Source organism: Diadema setosum, chromosome 5 (assembly GCF_964275005.1).
Source record: "Diadema setosum chromosome 5, eeDiaSeto1, whole genome shotgun sequence".
NCBI lineage: Eukaryota > Metazoa > Echinodermata > Echinoidea > Diadematoida > Diadematidae > Diadema > Diadema setosum.
Window position 1 is genome coordinate 7217657 of NC_092689.1, and position 23442 is coordinate 7241098.

A 23442-nucleotide genomic window follows, 5' to 3' on the forward strand; every position below is an offset into this window, starting at 1 on the left:
GTGTTGTTTCATGTCAAGGTGAATGGCAGTTGTTTGCTAATAATGTAGTTAGCAGGAGATTTTTCGAGGGATTATACAGTGAGCTCAGCACATGCTGGTATATATGTAGTGTGAATGAATAGTTTGAAAGCCCATAGAGTCAGATGTTCTTTTGTCATCATTGATGCTTTTGATAGAAGTGATCATTTGCGCATACCAACATATACCAACAGGGGCGGATCCAGGAATTCCATAAAGGGGAGGTGCCTTTACAGAATTAAAGGGGGGGGGGGGGTGCATGTGTCTCCCATTTTTTTCTTTTTATTTCTTTTGTTTAAAAAGAAATAAAGAGGGGGTGCTCACCCGGTGCCCCCCCCCCCCCCCTGGATCCACCGCTGTACCAGTATCTTTTTTTACAGTTGTTTGTCTGTGGGCAGCCACCCATGAGGAGCATGTTTAAATGCATTAAAGGGTCAAACATACACTCAAATTACATCTTATGTCCACCACATCTGCTAAGCAGAGTCCTGTTTACACAGACTTCAGAATTTGAAGCCTGTGTTATAGGTACATAGCCTGCATGTTTTTTTTGTTTTTTTTTACCAGATGGCTATACATTTGGACCTGCAGATTGAGGTTGGTGCTGTGTTTCACTTTTCCTGAAAAGACTGGATTGAATTGAATGGACTTGCTGAGACTCCATCTCTGACGACTATTTACTCTGTGTTGAAAGGATTGATGTCCACATTCAGTGTGATATATATCGTCGCTGGGGTGACAAAACCTCGTATCTCAAAAATGTCAAATGTTCAGGAGAGCAAAAAAACATGGCGGCCAAAGCGCTATAGTGAATGGGAAAGCCTTTCCTTTGACATGTCATGGTGACTTCATTTTTGAAGTAAGACAGTTTGGATTTGGTCAAGACATCACTTGATTCATTATTTGACCATTAAGCTAAAAAAAAAAAAATGACATTTTTGACATACGAGGTCTTGTCACCCCAGCGACGATATACAAATATGAGAATCATCTGTTTGTGTTGAATTAACCCATTGAGCACGGGCTGATTTTGCTTTAGTGCGCATTTCCCATAGACACCTGCCTGAGTATACCCAGGACTAGTCTTCAATGAGTTAAAAGGTGAGAGATGTTGAGGGCAGCAATGTCTTGATTCAAGGAACTGGCCAGCAGCAGGGAAACAGTCTCACCGCGTTGCCACCACACGTCGAATTGAAGGGAAGCGAAAGTTAGAAGTGGCTCATACCAGGAAGTGATCTTAAGGAGGATTACGTTGCATGGCTGCAAACCTGACACAAATGTGGCATGCAGTCAATATGAATATGAATACATTATCTCTTGCACACAGCTCTAGAACTGTATGTTGGCAAAGATATATTTACCATGGATCGATCTCTTTAGCGTTGTTTCAGAACAGACTGAATGGTGACTGCTTGGAAGATACCTGGGCTAGGTTTTCAGCTTGATATCATCTTTGATCTGCACAGCAGTGACATTCATTCTCTTTGTGAATTGAAATTTTTTCTATAGGGCCTACTTGTGAAACTCTTGATTATCTGCGAGAAGTAATGTGAAGTTAGGCAGACTGTGTTTACAAGATATGGAAGGAACTTTTCAACTCTGATGTGTTACAAGAACTCATACATTTCTGCTTGTGAGATTTGCAACTGTGAAAGAAACATCAAGACATAGTGAACATGGAGACCCTGCTTTGTGCTGAGCCATGGACCAACACATTGGTATCAAGGTAATCAAAAAGGAAATAGATGTTTGAGACAAGTGTTCTCTTTTCATTACAATTATCAGAGTTACAGGACAATCAGGCAATCAATGTATATAGTCAGCATGTATCACTGTATTCTTGATGGATTTCTTTAGTACCCTTCACTAAATAAAAAGGATATGTATTACCGGTACATTTTGTGGTGCCATTCATTTATACTTCATCCCTTCTGCACTTTGACATTACCAAATTGTGTTTCCTTCCTCCATATACTAGTATACTGCAAGGATAGGATTTGTGATGAGGATACGTTTTACAAAGGTGTAGATTCAGATTATTGTTAGGATTTGAATTTGGAAGTACATTTGGAATATTAGGCTCAAGGATTTTAAAGCCTGTATAATGGATATAAAGGTCAAAGGAAAGCTCAAACATTGTGGCATTCAATGACACGGTATTTTGGAATGAGAATAGGTATATTAACTCTTTCCTGGAAGTTCTAAAGAGGGATAGATCTGATGAATGGAATGAAAGTCAATTCATGCACAATATAAACAAAAATGTTCCAGTTCCTCTTGTCTGCTGTTAGCTTGGCAATCAGTTGCCGTCTGCTTACAATTTTTTTTCTTTAACATTGTGAAAACAATCTGATGTCTCTGGCACATACACCAGGAAGGAAATTTGATTTCCATGGCATACATTTTCTTTGAAAGCTCGGTTTTGCACATCGTCCCTGAATTTGTGATCAAATTACTGCTCAAAGTAGTGCAATGATCCAGCAGTATGAAATTATATAAGTGCATTATTTTCTATCTCTAAGGGGTACTCCAGACTTATTATTTTCCATAGCCAATAGAGACATGGCATATCAATCATTTTGAAATGATTCCCATGAAAAGTTTGAACAGGGTGTTGTGGTATAATTCAAGTACTACATATGTATAAATCATTAGTATTGGTTTCAGGTAGTCAATTTGTTTTTCAGAGTGCCTCCATGATAAATGGCAAATCCAAGTTTTTGCCTCTCGGACAGTAGCCTTCTGCCAGTGTATGAATCTGATAGTACGTGCCTATTACAAATCTGTCTCAATATCAGTCAGGTATCCATTAATCTTAAAGAGAATTAATTTTACAAGCAGACTTTGGTAATGGTGGCCTAATTTCCATTAAATAGCCGATGAAGACTGAAATGTTGGTCGACAATAATTGCTTCAAGTTTTCTTAAGATACTGTATACGGCGAATATTTTGCAAGGGTTTTATTTTCGCAAATTTTGCGAGTTGGGTGCTATTCACAAAATTAAAGACACACGAAAATATTAACTCTGATCCCGATGTGAATGTGACGTACACGTGTATTTTGTCCGTTCAGTACAGAACTCCACGATCGCTAATTTAACAACTCGCGAAATAGTCGGGAGTTCTGGATTCGCGAAAATTTAGACTTGCAAAATATATGGTGTATACAGTATCCAATCAATATAGGGTATGTTTTCAGAAAAGAAAAAACAAAAATTAACAGAAGAGGCAGATGGATGTGCTTAACCTCAGAATAAACATTGCAAAATCAAGTTTTGATAACTAGTTTCTCATTTTCACTTCATTACAGTTCAAAATCATTCAAACAGTATCATACCACCTCTGTCCTGAAATAACTGCAAGTATACCTTGCTTATTACAACCTACTTAGGTCCTGTGCGCAATCTATTGTAATGGGTTAGTCATAAAGTCTTCCTCTTCCTTTTCTCACAAACTCTCACTTTTATTGCCTTTCATGTTTCCAGTTAATTCTGGCCTGAGGTTTTTCCTGCTTTGTGTTGTTCGTTTGAAGAGAGAACAGTTATAGGCTTGTAATTCAATCACATTTACAAGCAAACATCTTGTCTGGCAATACATTCTAGATTTCCTTGAGGAATGGATGGGACTGACCCCTTTCAAATATATATGGTCATTGTCCACCTTCAGCATTCAATTATATTGTTTGCCCAGTACTCCTACATGGGAGGGATTAAATGTTTCCCAACCTTTGTCTGGGAGAGTGCCCCGTGTGTCTTCCCAACAAAGGCGTGGAGCACATCGGGATTAAGCGGGATGAGATTTTAGCGCCAATACGGTCCTCCATTGGTCTAGAGTGTGAGCCAGTCATGTAGGGCCTACTCGTATAAAGTGTGTGATTGTTGAGTGAATCACTGGAATAATTGCAAATTGTCTGTTTGTGTAAAGGTTGCAGAATGAATGTGGGATGGCCCAAATTGATTTGATTCCAAGTCGGGCCGCTTCATGATGCATTCAAATGATTCAACATTTCTGGCCCAGGCCTGTAGCCTATTTCTTAAAGGACAAGCTCACCTTCATTAACATAAGGATTAGGAGAATGTAGAAATATTAGTAGAACACATCATTGAAAGTTTGAGGAAAATCGGACAATCCGTTCAAAAGTTATGAATTTTTGAAGTTTTTGTGCAGTCACCGCTGGATGAGAAGACTACTGCAGTGTATGATGTCACATGCGTACAACAATATAAGGAAAATATAAAGAGAATTTCACAAAATTTCATCTTTTGAAAGAAGTACACATTCCCTTGTCTCGTTACTGACATATGTTATGGGTAATATTATTCCCATTGCCTTTAGAAAGAGGCAAGTCGAGTGCTCTTTTATTATGCGAAAAAAGTGAAAATATTTGGAATTTTCTTTACATTTTCTTTATACTGTTGTACTCATATGACATCACGAGCCTTAGTAGTCTCCTCATCCAACGGTTCCAACACAAAAATGTTAAAAATTCATAACTTTTGCATCGATTGTCCAATTTTCCTCAAACTATCACTGATGTGTTCTACTAATATTGCTGCATTGTCTCAATCCTTATGTTTATGAAAGTGAACTTGTCCTTTAATCACTGATCCCTTATGTTCTTTTCTTTTCTTTTGATGTGTTATCATTTTGAAGTGTCGCATGCCTAAAGCAGTTATTCCTCTAGAGATTGTTGTGGATTATTCTGTGAAAAAAAAAGTAGAATCAGAGATTCAAAGACTTGGGTGATCTAAATTTATATTGTAAGTAAATCAGTTTGTACATGAGGCATAGGCCTGTGCTTTATATCCACTGTCTTTTCTTTATTCTATAGCTTGTGTGGTATGTTCACTGCTCATGTGATCTAGAGATGTTTATTTAAAATGTACCCCAAATCTTAGATGATTTCATGGATTGATAAAAATTGTAATAATCCTGGCTGATTTCCTACAATAAACAAACAATTTTATTATGTGTAATGATGATAAACTATTCCAGTATGTGTTTAAATAACTCTCAAATCCTGTTTCAAATAGCAATATTCAACTGAATATGGTAACAATAACATTTCGTTCTCTTCCCTCTGAGCTAACAAGGACCCCATTCAAATGTTTAGTTTATGGGTGTTTAATTATCACATATTCTTACAGCATGTCAGTGAGGTGGTGAAAATGTATCTTTTCCTTTTTTTTCTGTAAAAGATTTAAACCGTACATGCCCTATTGATAAAAATATTATTGTATATTCTCATGTCTATTTCAGTGAAATCCCAAATTCTTTGGTAATATGTTTGCATGGTAAGACAATTATATAATATCCATGCTATTCTCATTGTAATGTGTTGGCTGCTAAATTTCAAATAATGCAGGTCCATTGTATGTTTGGGGAGTTGCACAGTTACTACAAATGCCTAGGCAGCGGATGCGTATAAACTTTGGTTTTAGCAGTGTGCCTGCTACATATAATACTGTGGAAGGGGGTCGGCTTTAGCACCATAATCGATAAGTGGTGAAGCCAACTTGTTGGGTTTCTAATCTGGCAATTACCGCCAAAGTTGCAGTCTTCTTCTCTCTTCATTGATGGGCGTTGTCTGTTACGATGTTGCTAGCTTTTGTGTGAGTTAGTCCAGTAGAGACTCAGATTTTCTCTAAAGCAGACAGTGAATTCTTATAAGGCTAAGTTAGGGCTTGGAAATTACATGAGCATATTACTAGACATTGTATGTCTATTGTTGTTGTTTGCCATTTGTGGTGGCTTAGCTGTGTCATTTTTATTTTGATGTTCAGCAGAGCACCTTTTTTTTTTTGTATATGGAGGAAGTACACAGTTTTTGAGCATAATACGCTGCATTTCTCTTACAGCAGACAAAAAAAAAATCTTCATTTCATGTCTTCACCTGCATTCCCTAAGGATTAGCTGAAGCCATCCAAAAGAAGGTTTCTAGTGCCATTCATTTTAAGGAGATAATAACTGGGAATTCACACCTGGTGAAGACTATTGTCAATTTGAGTAAATGTGTGTGTCTGTAATTATACAGGTACCAGTTTTTCCCCAGTGTAGTCAATGTAAGATTTGCTTAGGGTGACTGCTGCTTTTACAGTGCGAGAAGGGGGCAGTTGCATAAATCAGTGCATAAACCAGAGGTGTTATTTTCCTTTTCTTGTTATGGTTTGCTGTGTGCTTAACAAGAATTTGACAAACTCTTTTAAAAGATTTTGAGCTTGTCATCATTCTAACTAACTAACTAGGCTAACTAACTAACTAACTAACTAACTATCTAACTAATTAATTAACTAACTACTATATGACAAAAGGAATGAGCCTTATTACAGAAAGAATTGCTATTTGCTTATTAAGCTGAGATTAATCATTTAGAAGGAGTGCAATTCACACATATTCTTCAGCATTCCCCCATTTACTTTCCCTCCTTACACCCAGGGTGGCGGAGGGTCAAACCCCCCCCCCCTCCCCGCCCAAACTTTGTAGTATGCATCAATTGCATGTTTGAAGTAATAACAGTTGACAGAGCATATGATGCCAAATGCATTGGCTTCAAAAAGTAGGAGGGAGCTTTTAGGTCATAGCATTTATTTTAGGATGCATCCCAACTTTTATTAGGACAGCATAGTTTTTGGATACCTCAGCATTTTGACCCAGATTTTAGCGGATAAACTTTGTTTTGATTCTAAGATTATGAGCTTTTCAAATTTCATTATTGTGGTTTCACAATACAATGTACATTTGAACAAAAGAAATAAAAAGCTGAATGACCTCTTTTAAACCAAAACCAAACTGCACAAAGATTGCACTAAGCCTTTGATTGTAAGAAGCTGGTAGATTGTGTACTATGTTAACATGGGATTATATTACAAATTTTCATGGTGTAAGGGTCATAAAGTACACTTTGAATGACCAAATCAGTTTCATACTTCTGTTCACAGACAAGCATGCCGGGATTCAAACAAAGAAAACAAAACCACTCATTCCCCTCATTCTAAAACCTTGATTGAGTATCTTTGAGAGCTAGGAAATATACTCTTTCAGGAACTGAAGGATATGTGTCCAAAGTGCAAGCTTATATTTTCTTATGATTTTTTTTTCTGTCTTTAGGAAAAACAACAACTAGAAAGTTTTTTTTTTTCTTAAAGACAATAGAGATGCATCTGTGTAAGGGACTTCATATTTTTCATGAAGTGAAAAGAACCGAAGATGCAGAAAAGAAAATGTGTGGCCATTGTGTATAGATCCTGCAGTAATCTATATCTATCAATTTAGACTAAGATTTAATGCACTACTCATAAATTTGTAAAATAAATGCCTCTATCTGCAATCTATTCTAGATGCAAATTGCAACTCTTTTGTAGAAAGAATTTTCCTACTGTGATGAAAAGGGGCAGGCCCTCCTTTGCAAGTACGTTAGCCATTACTACTCTATGAGAACCACTGATCACACCTTTTACTGTGAAGTAGCAGAGAACATGCTTTAGTTTTCCCTTGCAAACATCAGCCTTTTGTGTGTAAACACCCCCTGGTTTGGCCCTTTTGTTTAAGAGTACAAAAGAAGTAGGAGTTTAATTGCCTAGTTAGCACACTAGATTTGTTTGCCAAGCACCTCTCATTGATGAAGAGCTTTATAACTTCCTCTCTCTGTCTCCTTTACCCTCTGTTGGGATGTCTCCTACTTCAAATGGGGGAGGTGTAAATCCTTCAACTGCTAAGTTTGACCACAGTAGACGTTGCTACCACCTTTCCTGGCCTTTCCTAAACAGCACTGCCGAATTACCCTATTTTCTTTTACTGGCAGCTTTGTATTTAAAAAACAAAACAAAAACAAAAACAAGACAAGTATAGACAGAATCAATAAGACCAACATGCATGGGTATCCATACCTTTTGCTTCTTGTGGCATATTCAAGCCCAAAAGTGTGTCATATTGGGGAAATTTTCTGTTCAATGTGTGACATACTTGTATCAGTGAGTTAACTAAATGTTTCCATAGCACATCACATCAAAGTCAGTTAAAATATGAAGAGCTTATTTCCTAGTGTAATGCTGTACAAGCCTTCATTTTAGTAGAATGATATAGGTGAATAACTCACAGAGCTGTGGTGCTCAACTACCCTGACAATTTTAAAGAGAAAAGACAAGCAGAAATCGGTGCTCTCCAACATATTGAAATCATTGGAGGCACCAAGTCTTTTCTGAGTGTTCTTATAGATTTTACAAAAATAGAACAATCAAATTAAGTGACATTTAGAGTTCTAAGTACATATAATCTAGGATAGATAATATGTGACCGTGCATCACAAAACCAACAAAAAGTCGCACCATCTGATTTTGTGTGAGGACTGAAAATAGATGAAATGGGTCAACATAGCCAGTCTTGAGTTTTTCATATTTTCTGAAAGGGAAACTCTTCTTTGAAGTTGAACTACAGTATGCTAAAGTTTGGGATCATAAATTGAGCAGGAAATTGTGTTTTCAGGCATTTTTCTCGAACACGTTTTTGTAGAATAGTGTAGTTAGGTGCGTCTTGATGAGTCCCAATTTTATTTCTCAAAAAACCCTGTACATATGCTTCACGTTCAACTCTATTAACTTTAGATGGGATGATGTCACTGCTCTGAAAGTTGGCATTAATCATGGAGAGAATGTATTGATAAGGCATGCTCAATTTTAGCTTAATCTGATTATCCCTTCATTGTTGTTGCTCTGGTGGTTTACATCCTGTTTTTTTGTCTCATTCATTGCACAACTAGCATGGCTTGGTAAAGATTGAGTGCTTGAATAGACCCTTTACTTCAGAGCCTCTTTTCTCAGATTATACTTTTCCAGTGTGTATGCTTTCTTTCCAATATATAAGGATAGGTACATGTAGGAGAGTCCATTTGAATTGAATTTTAAAGCTTAAAGTGTGCTCTTTCAGAATCTGCTCTTAACTAAGACATGTTTGGCAACTTTTTGTTGGTTTTGTGATGCAGGATGGCATACACATAGACATATGCAGATAGATTGAGGTATAATGCCTGCAGATCTACATTGTTGCGGTGTACGCAATTTTATCAAATTATATTATGGGAGGGCATCCACAGCAAATTGAAGTTTTGGTCAAAATGGCTGTGACGCATCTAGATCCTTCTACGAGCAGCTTAATGTGGAGGTTGGGTTCAAGACTGACCATTTGAAGGGGATTAGGAAATAGAGTAGATAGCCAGGTAGACTGGTAATGGTATTTGCGAGCCTGATGTTTTATGGCTCGAGATCATAGATAGCAAAGCCATTAGGCATTTGTTTCATAGGCAATAAAGCAATTACATGTTGAATTTTGCAGATTTGTGGTAGGTATCGCAAATATGCCATTTCCGTCGAAAGCAAGATTTTGTTTATGTATGTGTTTGTGTTTGCGTGTATATGTGTGTGCATAGAGACAAAAATGTGAGATAAAAAAAGGTTGATGCAAAAAGAGAAAGATGAAGGAAGCTTGTTTTACTTTGTCATTTCAGTTTGCATTCTGTCTGTTTTATCTCCATGGTATTTGATATGTTGGTCCTGGAAAAGGGCTAAAAACCACATTCTCATGAGAGCTGCTATGGTGACCACAAACAAAAAGAAAATTGATCATGTTACATCACTGTTGGTATTTAGGGACTCATGCCATTATCAATATATGCAGCTGATAGTCTGCTTGGAAGTGTTCTAAAAAAGCTTGCAAGTATCAATCCTTTTCATTGTCATTGTTATGATGATGAAAATTATAATAGTTATCAATATCATTATTGCCATCAATATGCTGGTTTTGATATCTCTCTGTTATAGTAGGTATAGTAATTAATTTTTGGAATTGCTCGCAATTGTTATCAGTAGGTTGTCACACAGCAAACACTCTCTTTCGAAATCAAAATTGTAAATGTTCCAAAGTCTTTTATCTATTTTGAATTCTATGACTGCCTAAAATATCTGCAAGTCATTTTAAATTTGAATTGAAAATGTGTTGAAAAAATTTGTTTTACTTTCTCTTTAAATGCTGACTGTAATGATTGTTGCATAATCCCATGCAAGATATGCTTACTTTACCATCCAATATACTTTGATATGATGGAATCTGCCTGAATAATCATTGATTCACAGTGATATCCGTCATTCATGAAGATTATCAGATTATATCTTTTCATTTGCTACTTAAATAGCACTGAATTCATTTAGTTAATTGCTTCACCAAGGCCATGAAATGTTGTGGTGCGGAAATGAAAGTGTTAGCATTGATTATTACGTGACCATGCATCAAAAAACCAACAAAAAGTCGCACCAATTGATTTAAATTGCAGTGATGCCTCAAAGGAAAAAAAAAAGGTGAAATGGGTGAAGATTTACTGAAAAAGCTTTTCTTCATCTTCTTCTTCAGTATTTTTAAGTCTGGGGTCATAAAATGGAAAGGGAAGTGTGTTTCCAGCAGTTTTTCCAGCCATTTGTTTGTTTGTTTGTTTGTTTGTTTGTTGTAGAATAGTGTGATTAGGTGTATCTTAGAGGCCCCTTTTCATTTCTTGAAAATCCTTTACACACTGTTAACCTTCAACTCTAACTTTTTGTAAGGATACAGCTCCTGCTTCGAAAGTTGGCATTAATCATGGACAGAAAGTGATTAAGGAGCATGCTCTATTTCAGCTTAATCTAATAATCCCTTTATTGTTGTTACTGTAGTGGTTTACATCCTTTTTTTGTCCCATTCATTCCATGGCTAGCACAGCTTGGTAGAGATTAAATGCTTGAATAAACCCTGCACTTCAGAGCCTCTTTTCTCAATTGACACTTTTCAAGAGTCTGTGCTTTCTTTCCAATATTATGTAGTTGATAGGTTAGGGGAGTCCATTTGAATTGAGTTATACATTATATTTAGAGCCTACAGTCTGCTCTTTCAGAATTTGTCTTTTTAACTAAAAAAATATATGTCTGGCGACTTTTTGTTGGTTTTGTGATGCAGGCTCACATATTTCGTCTTTTCATCTCTTGTAGGAACATGTATGGTCCCATGGACCAAGCCAGCTTCAACACTGGACATCCTCAGAAATCTGCACTCAGGTAAAGGCACTCCTTGTTATAAATACGATATTACTTCATGATTCTCTGTATAGTCAGGATTATCAAGGTCAGTGTACTCTTTAAATGCAGTTTAGGTATGTACCTGATATGGAATGTACATATCTTTGTACCAGACAAAATTGGGTAATAAACTGCAGGTTAGCATGATTCAAGAGAAGTTAAAACCCAAAGCGACAAATATCATTGCCACAACTATTCAGATACAATTGAATTACGTATCTTGTGCTAAAGGGAAGAAATCTGCTTGAAATGATTATGTGATTGGTCTGTATCTTTCCATATGTAATGTTAAGTACGTAGTTGATATACAACAACTGCTTGGAGAGGTATACTTCTTCCAGTGACGTGGTATATATAACAGGAATGTCCTGGTTCAATCCCAAGTAGACTACAGGATTTCCTCTGGAGAATATCCTAGACGGCAAAGTTTGAGGCTACTTGCCACTACTAACAGTCCTCTCTTTTAACCTGTTTGTAGATAGAAGACATTCATTTACACATAATTTTTTCTCATGACAAAATTGTTTCCATTTACATTTTAGTTTTGGTTGTTCCTTTAGATAATTACCAGAAAGAAATATCTTAACTGGGCATCCCTCAGTCAGAGAACTTGTACTGTATTTTGTGGAATTCAGGTGTATGAACAGTGAGGTGGATTCTGTCCAGCGCTGGCTGCTAGATCTCCAGGGCGCGACGGAGGGCGAATGCATGACCCTCTTGGAGACGAAGCCCATCCACAACTCACCGCTTAATCTGGAGAACGTTGCCGCCACCATCAAAGGTGCAGCATACATGCAGGCTCTCTCTTATACTGTTGCCAAGGATTGTGATGGTGGTCATGGTGGTGATGATGATGATGATGATGACGGTGATGTTATTGACGTTGTTTGGGCTGTAGTGATGGTAGACTGATCAAAGAGTAATGACACCAGTGTTGATGATAATATCAGAAATGTGATGCTGCTGACCACAATAATGGCAGAGAAGTAGTATATCATTGTATGCACAGGAGAACGACTATCTCCTGGGTACACGATGGTACATAGGGATGACATATATTTGGTGAAGATTATGCTAACAAAAGTGATGTTGCTCCGGAGTTGGTGATGGTAGTCGTGGTAATTATTGCACCAGTAATGATGGCTATGATATTGGAGTGGTTTTCACAGTAATGACACTTGTAATTATAGAGGTGAAATTATGGCCATAGTGGTAATTATGTTTATAAAGATAAAATTGATAATTACAATCTTGTTCTTGTGAGAAAAAAAAAGTTGTTGTGATTGAAAACAGTGATTATGATTTAACTGTAAAAGTGTTTAAAATCAATGTAAGATTAATGGAGTTGTTGAAGTCATAGCTAATAATAATGATATTAGCAATAGAAACATTGGTGATGATACAAATCATAATGTTATTGTACAGTGATGGTGCCAGTACGTTTGAGTACTAGAAAAGGGGAATAACACATAGTGAAAATAAACATCTCACATTGATAATTCTTCTCCTGTTTCTTACTGTACATACCTGGACAGAAAATATCTACAGGTTGCAACAGAGGGCTGATTGCCTATCCACTGAAATAACCCAACTCTTCAGGTGAGTGTTAGTTTGAATGATTCATAGCACAAAATTAAATCAGAACTATTTAGAATATGTTGTATTAATGAAATCCACTTGATGTCTTTGCGGGTGCTGAGTAGGTTTTTGTATGGAAACAGTTGTATTATCTGGAAGTTTTAATTAGTTTTTAAATGTAATGTAAGTGGGTAATAATCAAAATGTTGATCTTGCCAAGAATTCTGTAATTTTGCTTCAAAACTTAGTGGTATTTTGTCTACTTATTTGTTGAAAGTATTCAAGGTGCATATGCATGCAAAAGAAAAATGTAACATTTTTTCGTTCTTGTTATGCCCAGAAAATTAAAAGCAGGTTCCATGAAGCAGCTGCGGCCGGCCATTTTGTCACTGTGTGTCCACATACGATCCTGCCTGAAGGAGTGCAATGAGTTCTGCCCAGATATGGGACACATTCAGATGGTAAAGATTCAACCAAAGATATATTTCATTTGCTCTAGATCCACCTTCCATAGAAAACTGGAAATTATTAAAGTGATGCTGATACGCCTCCATGTGGAATCACAATTCTTCCATCTTTAGTTCTAATTTATGTTTAGGCCCATCTTCAAAGCACACATACACTTGTAACATTTCTGCTACTTTGTGTATATAGCATCAGCAAAAGTTAACAGTTGCCAATGAGAGAAGTTTTACCAAGTTTTACAGAAGAAATATATTGTCTTTAATGATATCTGCACATAGGGAAGAAATGTATTGCCTTGAAGGTATATATTTACACAGAATCTGTTTTAATGAGAAGCAAAAGAATTAAATCTGCAATAGAGAAGTGTAAATATAAAACCATGGCTTGTATGAAGTTTGAAATTAGAAAATCCGACTTCAGATATATCACATGAATATTTTGGTGTATTTCTGACTGTTTTGACATATGTGTTATTCTTAGAGAATGCTTTGTTGCTCTTTGTTTGAGAATGCACGGCTTGAGACTGCTACTGACAGCACACCTGATACTGCAATGACTCGCAAAAGAAATCCTGATCTGTTATATGTCTGATCTTCTGACTCTCTAACTTTGTATATTGTATTTGTTTATAGCCTCCCTCAAATACATTGAAATCATATGCCATGAAAATATGGTAATAATTAAATGACTATTACTTGGATTGGGCTGAACTCCCGTTGTCTCTATTAAAATTTCAGAGCCAGCAGCATGTTACAGATGAGTTAGGAGGGCTCGTTAAGAGATATGAAAGGTGAGACGATTTTGAAGTTGTGATATCAGTTTCAATAAATTCAATATTGCTTCAATATTATCACGTAACTTGCATGGATCTTGACTCATTTCAGTAAATCAATGCATCGCAAGTGCTGATTGTCATTTGATATTGTGAATGCATTTAGAATATTAGCACCCCTGTAAGTTTTGTTTATCAAACCTTGCATGAATAATATGAATATGTGTCAACATCTGTCAATGGGCTTGGTTTGTGAAAGTGAAAATGTTTCAATTAGACAAGCAGACTACCTGTGGTTTCTGTATCTTGCCTTAGAAGCCAAAAGAGTAAAAGACTACTCTTGACAGTACTTGTCGGTTGGGTCAGTTTCAATAAACTTTGGCTTTTTCAAGTGTTTCCAGTGAATTTCCAAGTAGGGTAGCATTGAGGTTTTAGTTAGTAATAGAAGTTTTGAGACAGATCATACAAAATGTACTATTTCAATGCTATATTGTAAGACCGGATGAAATTGCATGAGCTCTATGAGACAGCTTTAATTACAGTATCAGTGGTTGTCCTATGAAACTTGACACGAGATTGTGTAACATCAGAAATGCTCACCTTCTAGTTTGCCATTTTGTTTCCGGTGTAAAACAGATTACTTTTTTTTTTTGCAAATGCGCAGCAATGATTTATATCTATCTATTCATCTGTCAGTCAGTCTGTCTGTACATCTGTCTAAGTACATGTATTAGAAACCGAAAGTGTTTTATTATCTTTGCCCAATAGGAGTGAAGGTCTGAATGGTAACACACAGATGCTGGTCATAGAGCCCCTGGCGTCCCTGAGCAAAGCCTTAAACTCATTGCTTGATGCCGTCCAGTCAGAGCTTGTGATGGTGAGCAACAGTGCCATAATTTTATATGTTATAGTTTGTCCAATATGGAAATACATTTTCTTGTGAACAAGTGGTGTACAAAGGAAGCAGCTCATAGTGAAATCTGGGCACACAAATTTGATATGCCATATGAGGGTACAATGTATCATTCTGTATGTCAACTCCCAAATCAGTGACCATCTGTATGATGTTCCACATATCCAGGATGAGTTGATTTCAGATTGGAGTGGACAGGAAATGTTCTTTATGCTGGTAATTCCTCCAAAAATATTTGCTCTTCAAAATAATGTTCATCCTCCAATACAATGTTAGATGTGAAATTGTTATCCAATGTCACAGCCCTTCTTATACAACAAAGTGTAGTCCTTAATTGCCATTTTGTATTTTGGAAGATTTGCAGTGGATACGAATGTAGAAGAATACATTGAAATAAAGTCTCATAAAGTGAATCCAAACAAAATCATGCATTTCACAGGAAACTCCTAAATTAACATTCTCATTTGTGTTGCTCTGTTCTCCCTCCCCTCCACCTTCCAAATTTGCACGCTGGACAGAAACTGGTCATGATGGTGCAGGACTCGGCCAGCGAGCTCAACGTGAAATTCGCGGTGCTGACCGTGTACAGTTTGAGCCAGGAGAGCCTCTGGCTGCGCAGGCTGCTGGTCAAGGGGAAAGCCCTGGGGGCGCTCTTGGCCGTCTGCCGAATTGCCACCCTCTCCATACGCAGCATCGTGACGACTGCGCTGCAAGCCATCTCCACCCTGTGCTCGGAGCCAGAAGGCAGGGAGGAGTTCTACAAGGTGGGAGATCTTCCTCTCTCTCTCTCTGTTCATCAGTCTGCCTGTCTCCCCATCCTTCTATTCATCCTTCTGTCTATCTTTTCTCTCTTTTTTTCCCTGTTATTCCATATCCACTTTTCAAAGTCATATAATTTGAGACTAAGGGAATATCAATTCAAATAATTCTCTTCTCATCTCCATTTTGATGAGACCACGAGGTCACTCATAAACAGAAAACCGATTATAGACCTCCTTACACCCAATATTTTTAAAGTGAATCTTCATTGATTGATCTTTGTTGTATATGTATGTTAGAGAGTGCCAAAATTGTAAGAGAAAAATATGGTCAGTCATGTATAGAAATTTACATGCTCTTCATTCCTACATGGATTGATACTGAGCTTCTTCCTCATCAGTTGTATACATCCAGTCAGCCAGACTTCCTTTTAATTTACATGATTGCAACTATTTGTATGACTGTCTTGGTGATGAAAAGCTGATAGGATGTGATGCAAGTACTTGCATCATAATGAAGTACTGCAGTGAATGTGTTTTGTTGAGGCCTACTCATGGATGTTTTATTCATAATGATTCTTTTTTTTTTTTTTTGGTCAGATTGGTGGTCTCGGAACCCTGAGTGAAATCTTGGCCTCACCGACAGCCAGCGAGAGGGTGAAGCAGGAGGCGGCCTCAGTCCTGGCAGAGATCACCTCCCCGGACGTGGACAGCTACCACCGCATGCTGTGCTTCATCGAACACATGGAGGACCTCATACAAAACCTGACAGGTCTGTGGCATGGCTGGCGCCACGTTTTCAAAAGTGGGGGGCCAGTTATCATTTTTGGTGCCACTTTCTGGTTTCTTCAGACAACAAGTGTAATGCAGTAGCGCCCTCTGTTGCTGAAATATAAGTGAACAACAACAATGGCAGAATAAACGACCAGAAATGTCGCATCAAATTCTCTGCAGTATCTCATTTTATTGGGTCGTCGAAACAGGTAGTCCATGGATCTGTTAGCCGCTAACACAGATTATCATCTATATAGGATGTTTTAGCGGCGCATTAAAAACGCGTATTGTAGTCCGCTCAATTTTTACCGTTCAATATCAGAGCATATTGAACGAAACGTATAGGCCAACGTATTAATTCTCCATAGGCTACCGTTGTTACTTGCCGTTCAAGATCACACCATATTCAATTCTGTTGCGCGAGCGCTTGCTGAATGCGCAAACGCTCGCTACTAGTGCGCGTCATTTTGTTACAATTCACAAGCGCGCAAACATCTTGCTAGTTGTTTGTTTCATACGCAGTTTTAGGGGCTTCCCCTTTTCAGCGCTGGGATGTGACTGGCAGAGTCAACTTCCAAGACGAGTAGAAGCCGGATATATTTTGTGCAGTTTATGCTTGCTCTGCTTGATTGTATAGATGATAATAATTATATTGGATGGCCTTGATTCATGGAATACCAGGGAATATTGCACTCGTTAGGGTCAATATTGCACTCATCTTCGATTCGTGCAATATTGGCCCTAACTCGTGCAATATTCCCCGGTATCCCATTCATAGCCATCCAATATGATATAATTACACAAACTCTACAACAGGCAAGCGAAAAAAAAAAAAAATAATCCTTCAGTGCAACTTTCTAATCTCAACTTTAATCATGGCCCACAGATATGAGACATGATCAGTAACTGATCGATATGACCTCCTGCTATTATTTAAAACTGTTTTGCAAAACCAAGTGGACAAACTCAGTGTACATCAAAACTGTCGTTTGCCCGCTACAGCCCCATATGAATGCAATATTGCGTACACAGTGTCATATATATTATTATTAGACATCATATACACAATTCTTTGTATCTCATTGTGTGGTCTCTGGATGAGTACACATCATGCCGCATGGAATCTCGCACTCAACTGTTCTGCAAAATCTCTCCCCTTTTTGTAATTGTAAGCAGAACATGATTTACCGGTACGTCCGAGAATCCAGTAATATATGCTCACCGTGTGCAGATTATGTTGATGAGTGTTATTACGTTTCATTTCAGCCCTTTGTGAGCAGACCTGCAGCACAGTAGTCTTCCTGGTGGCCACGTCGGCCATCGCTAACATCACCTTCATGGATACCATGTCGTCCGACTACCTGGCGGCATTTAACACGGGCAAGGTCTTGATTGAAGGCTACATGAAGGGAAAGGCTCCCAGCATGTACAGCAAACACCAGGTTGATATTTCCTTCCTCAGTGATGGTCATATTTCTCTCTCTCTCTCTCAACGTGCTAGTCAGTCAGTCTGTCTGTCTGTCTTTCTCTCTACATAGTACGTTGACCCCAGATCATCTCTCTCTCTCTCTTTCCCTCTTTCTTCTCCCAAGTTCCTTCAATCATTCTTCTTGCCAGTTCTGGCTGTGGTCTTTTGAATTATAATCATACTGGGCCCTGTTGCATAAAAGTTGAGATCAAACATAAGTCAGAAAATCAAACATAAGCCTGTGAATACTCAATTCTGATTGGCTCATACCTGACTTATATTTGATTTTGCTGACCTATGTTTCATTGCATTAAAGTTTAGATCAAACATAAGTCAGAAAACCAAATATAAGTCTCTTAATGCTCGTTTCTGATTGGCTGATACCTGTCTTATATTTGATTTTCTGACTTATGTTTAATCTGAAAGTTTTATACAACAGGGTCCTACTAGGTCTAATATTCTGGCACTGGATGTGCATGTTTGTTCGATTGTTGTCGTTTTATTCTGTTTTTTGTGTCTTCAATTCTCTCTCCATCTCACCCACCACCAAGTTTAAAGTTCCAGTCTCAATATACTTCTAAAATATCAGTGGAATCTTTTCATTTTTTATGCCTCCGCCACGAAGTGGTGCCGGAGGCATTATGTTTTCGGGTTGTCCGTCCGTCCGTCTGTCCTTCCGTCCGTCCTTCCGTCCGTCCGTAATGAATTTTGTGGACAAGGTAACTATCGAAACCTGTTGAGGTATCCTAATGAAACTTGGCATGTATGTGTATTAGGGGGTGAAGTTGTGCCTATCAACTTTTGGGTGCACATGCTCAAGGTCAAAGGTCAAAAGGTCAAGGTCAAATACATAAAATGTCACTATTTCCACCATATCTATTGAATGCCTGAAGATATTTTCTTGAAACTTAGTGTATACATGTATTACCCAATTAAGATTCTCTGGTGAAAGTTTGGGTCATGAGGTCAAAGGTCAAAGGTCAAAAGGTCAGAGTCAAATACATAAAATTTCACTATTTCCACCATATCTATTGAATGCCTGAAGAGATTTTCTTGAAACTTAGTGTATACATGTATTACCCAATTAAGATTCTCTGGTGAAAGTTTGGGTCATGAGGTCAAAGTTCAAAGGTCAAAAGGTCAAGTAAAAATATTAAAACTTCTTTTTTTTCTCCGTACCTTGGAAAATTGTTCAAGGTATCTTCATGGAACATAGTATATACATGTACTGACTGGAAGTGATTATCTAGAGAATGTAGGGTTCATGGGGTCAAAGGTCAGGGGTCAAAGGTCAAGTGCAAGACTTCAAAATTTTACTATTACCCTCATATTTATGCAATGCCAGCAGGGTTATTTTTTTACACTTGGTGTATGCGTGTGTAACCTAATAGAAATTCTCTGGAAAGTTTTTTTTTCTCTTTTTGCCTCAAAGGTCAAAAGGTCAAAGATCAAGTGAAAGTGCTGAACTAACTTTTTCCTCCATATCTCGGAAGTGGCTCAAGTTACCTTGAAACTTAGTACATATTATGCATGTTCTACCTGAAATCTTATGAATTTTAGGGTCAAGGGCCAGATGAAAATGGTAACAATTTACTATTCAATTCAGAAATTGCACTTTTTCTCCACACCTGTACCTTGAAAATTACTCAATGCCTAAATGTATGAATGGGTCAAAGTCAAGTTAAAGTCCTTAAATCCCTAGATACATGCTCTCCTATTCATCCAATTAAACCTACGTCAAGGAAGGTGAACATTCAACACATTTGTGACAAACTTGTCATTCCAATATTTTGCCAATTTTGTGAAAATGTAATCACACAGTGTCCACATGTACTATCTAGACCTATTAGGAAAATCATGCATTATGGCGGAGGCATACCAGTCGCCAAAGCGACATTTCTAGTTTTTTTCATTTGAGAACATTTTTTTCTTCTTCACAGATAGGAAAAAGTAAAAATATTTATACATATCTAGTTTGGAAATTTTGCTATAACACGCATTTCCCATAGACACCTGTCTGAGAATTCTTTGGACTTGTCTTCAATGGGTTAATAGGAATGACGTATGTAAAATGAGGTTTAGGACAAGACGGGAAAATGTTACTTACGACTTCAAAAAGAAAATTGTATGGTTCAAAAACTGTCCCACGACTGTTGTGACTACAGGATTTAAAAAGAATGCAGCAATCTTTTTTTGTTCATATTGTCCACTAGGTCATGACAATTATTGCCAACATGTCAGGGGCAGAAACCTGTAAACGGCAAATCCTCGAGGCCGGTGGGATGAAACTCCTCGTCGAACTGCTCCATCTCGGCTCGGCATCATCCAGGAGAAAGACCTCATCCTCGTCGGTCAAGACCGGTGTTTGTGATGGCCCGCTACCCTGTGAGTTGGACGATGATAGTGGGGTAACGGAAAGAGCCGATACGAGTCGTGGTGCTGGAGCAATGACTGGGACCTCCACTTTCGACCAGGTGTACCACAAGGCTGCTGTTGCACTCGGTAGGCTGTGTCGAGATTATGAGACCGCCATGTTGGCGGTAGAACTCAATGGTGAGTTGTGGAAAGCATTGACTGATTTTATGTAAAAACAAAATTAATTTTAGTGATTTTGAGCATGTTGGCTGTGACTAACATCACTGATTTCCTATTCTAAACATGTTAAAAGATTTTTTAAAAATTGTTTAAAACGATCCATAGAATTCATTTTAAAGATCCATATCCATCTTTATTGTTGGGTCCGATTTTGATAAAACCTCCACCATTGTGTTTATTTACATTTTACACTGTTCACAAAGTTGCTTCGAACATCGTGTGGAATGTAGGATTTTGTGAAGTTGGGCACAGAGGGATCAATGTGAGATTCTGTTGAACCAAGACATTAATTAGTGGTAAACATAACAAGCAAAAATATTTCACTTGCTTTTATTTTTGTGCTACTTTGTGGTTGCATGAAATGCACAAAATTTTCCAGGAATGAATTTTACAGTAAGTTGAAGGTGCTTGAACCACCAGAGGGAGTTTTACATTGAGTTGATGGAACTTTAATGGAACTTTGGTAGCAGAGAATGCAGCAAATACATTTTTTCTTTCTTTCTTGCTTTTAACTTGCAGTGATTCCAAGGCTTGTGGAGCTGTGCAGACATCGCAGGGAGAGAAATGATAATGAATCGGTCCTGGTTGCCTGCCTAGTAAGTGTGTGTACCACAGATAACAAATGACATACTGGCATCAATTCTATTAAAATAACACACACAATTTGTTGCCCCATAACACATCGTCTGTTGAGAATGAGAAGGGCTTTAAGTTGTCTCGAACACTATGGGTTTTGTGGTCACTTAACGCCCTTATCATTCTCAACCGACGACATTAAGTTTTGTGTGGAAAAGTGAATTTAAAAGATAAAAAATTAAAGTTCTTCCCCCCTCCCCCACACACACAAGTGATACACGTGGGCTGAAAACTTCCAAGTTTTCAAAAAGTGTGATGTACACTGTTGATACACTGCATTATTTTGTGTCATAAGAATGAGGAATTCTTTGAATTTCTTTGCAGTGTTGCTGAGACAAGATGTTTGTTCCAATTACAGCTTTCAAAAGTAAAAGGAGAACATAATCATCATTTTGTTCACATGTTCAGTTCAAGGAGGAATTAATGACAGATGATTTCCATGCAGTTTCACTGAATAATTATTTGTTTGTGATAATTGATAATCATGTGATAATGAGTGCAGAAATTTCATTTGTCTTTGTGTGTTGAATGCACACTAAAACCACGCCTTCAATCTAAACCAATTGTCTCTGTTGTGGCACATGATTTGAAGAGTTCCTGGCTCATTGACTTCTCTGTTTCAGGCAGCACTCCGCAGACTGCACAGCAATGTGGGCGGGTCACCTTTTAGGGAAGAGGACCTGCAGACTCTCATCCAGCCTTGCCTCATGGAGTCATTCCAAGCCTGCTCCTCCTCTGACGAGGGCAGGGAGAGCTTCGTATAGCTGGGGGCCCTGACCTTTGACATTTTCTTCTGACATAATGCACACCACTCAATTCTCACTCACTGTCTTCTCACCAGCTGGAGATACACTGTAGCAACATGGGAGGAAATGCAGAATAACTTAAATGATCTACGAGTATAATATCCCCTTCTGGATCGAGCCCGACAGTTGTCAATAACCAAGATAATTTTGAGAGAATGAAGAAAGCATTATTACTATGTATCTATATTTTATGTGCTTTCAAGTGAGAAGGAAGAGCATGAGCTTGCTATCTGTGTTAACATTTGCATGTGTGTGTCTGTATGTTTGTGTATGTGTGTGTATGTGCTTGTTTGTGGTGTTTATATGTATACACACATGCTCCATTTCTTTGGTTCAAGCAACCTGTGAGGATGCTAGGAGCTGAGACTACCAGTAAATGGACATGTAGTACAAGTTGTCAAAAGTTGGAGAAATGCAAAATATTATAAAAGTGCCTGTGGTGTGATGGATTGACAGTACTTGCCACTTATTTGTTACAGATACCCGTTGTAATAGTCGTATGCATATCTGAAGCTATAAAAGTTACTGATAGTTTCAAAGCCAGAAGTGTGTGACTCTGAGAGCTAATTAATGATACCACAACTTTCCACTCTGTAGTATTTGTGTGCATCAGTGACATATTTTGATCAGTGATATAATGCACACAGTGTATACCAAAGATGTCTTATTTTGATGGATCGATCATAAGGAAATGGTGATATATTTTTTGTAATAAGAGGGTACAGTATTATAGCATAACCTTTGCAGTCATGTTCACTTTGTGTGCACTTTCTGTGTGTGTTGTTGTATCGTAAAGCTGACTGGAAGACACACAAGCAGTCTAGGAATTCAAAGGAAAATTGAGTGAATACTTTTAAGGATGTTGACGGAAGGCATATGGTAACATGCTTCGTAGATATTATGGCAATTTGAGCCGACAATCATCAGTAGCACTTTGTTCCAACACCACATGCCATCTTGAGAAGATTTAGTGGTTTATTTTTTTAGTGCTTGCATGTGAGTACAAAGTGTATTTGTCACATTAACTTAGACCCGTGAGATAAGGCTGTTTAGTACAAAAGTATTCCTTTTTGAATTACCAAAGTTAGGCTGTCTAGCCGTTTATGTCGTTTAATGAATTTACCATGACAACTCTCTGATGGCAATTATTTTGCACCTGTATGAGAACTTACATTTAGACTGCCATACTCCACAAATACATTTGATGTGAGTGTGATAGTGAAGTTAGTCTCCACCAAGGCATCTTGAGCTACACTCCACTCCAAAACCTTAACTCCCCCTATTCTTCTGTTCAAGATCTTTACTGACATTGCAAATCTGCTTGAATAAAGTCAAGCTGGCAAGTAGGGTGTATATTTGGTACGCCTGTTTGGCTAAAGGCTACATTTCAAGCAAGTGTCGTAGCCTCTCAAAAACTTGGGAGTGTTGTCAACAAGATGCTTTTGTAACCCACTCAATCAATAAGCTAAACAAAATAATGTGCTGCAAATGGAAATTTTGTATTTCTTTGCATTGCATATTTTTGGCTTCGATGAAAATACTCTCAAATGTCTCATTCCAGTGCAG

General features: G+C 37.8%; 1 protein-coding gene across 1 annotated transcript; it reads left to right on the plus strand.

Moving 5' to 3' along the window:
- Positions 1-994: 994 nt before the first annotated feature.
- LOC140228463 (protein inscuteable homolog) lies at positions 995-21834 on the plus strand. Its single transcript, XM_072308678.1, has 13 exons — positions 995-1744; positions 11025-11090; positions 11747-11892; positions 12647-12710; positions 13030-13150; positions 13892-13944; positions 14695-14803; positions 15358-15603; positions 16198-16369; positions 17638-17813; positions 20053-20392; positions 20954-21030; positions 21694-21834. The coding sequence occupies exons 1-13, from the start codon at positions 1695-1697 to the stop codon at positions 21832-21834; spliced, it is 1761 nt and encodes a 586-aa protein (XP_072164779.1). The 5' UTR covers positions 995-1694.
- The last annotated feature ends 1608 nt before the right edge of the window (positions 21835-23442 follow it).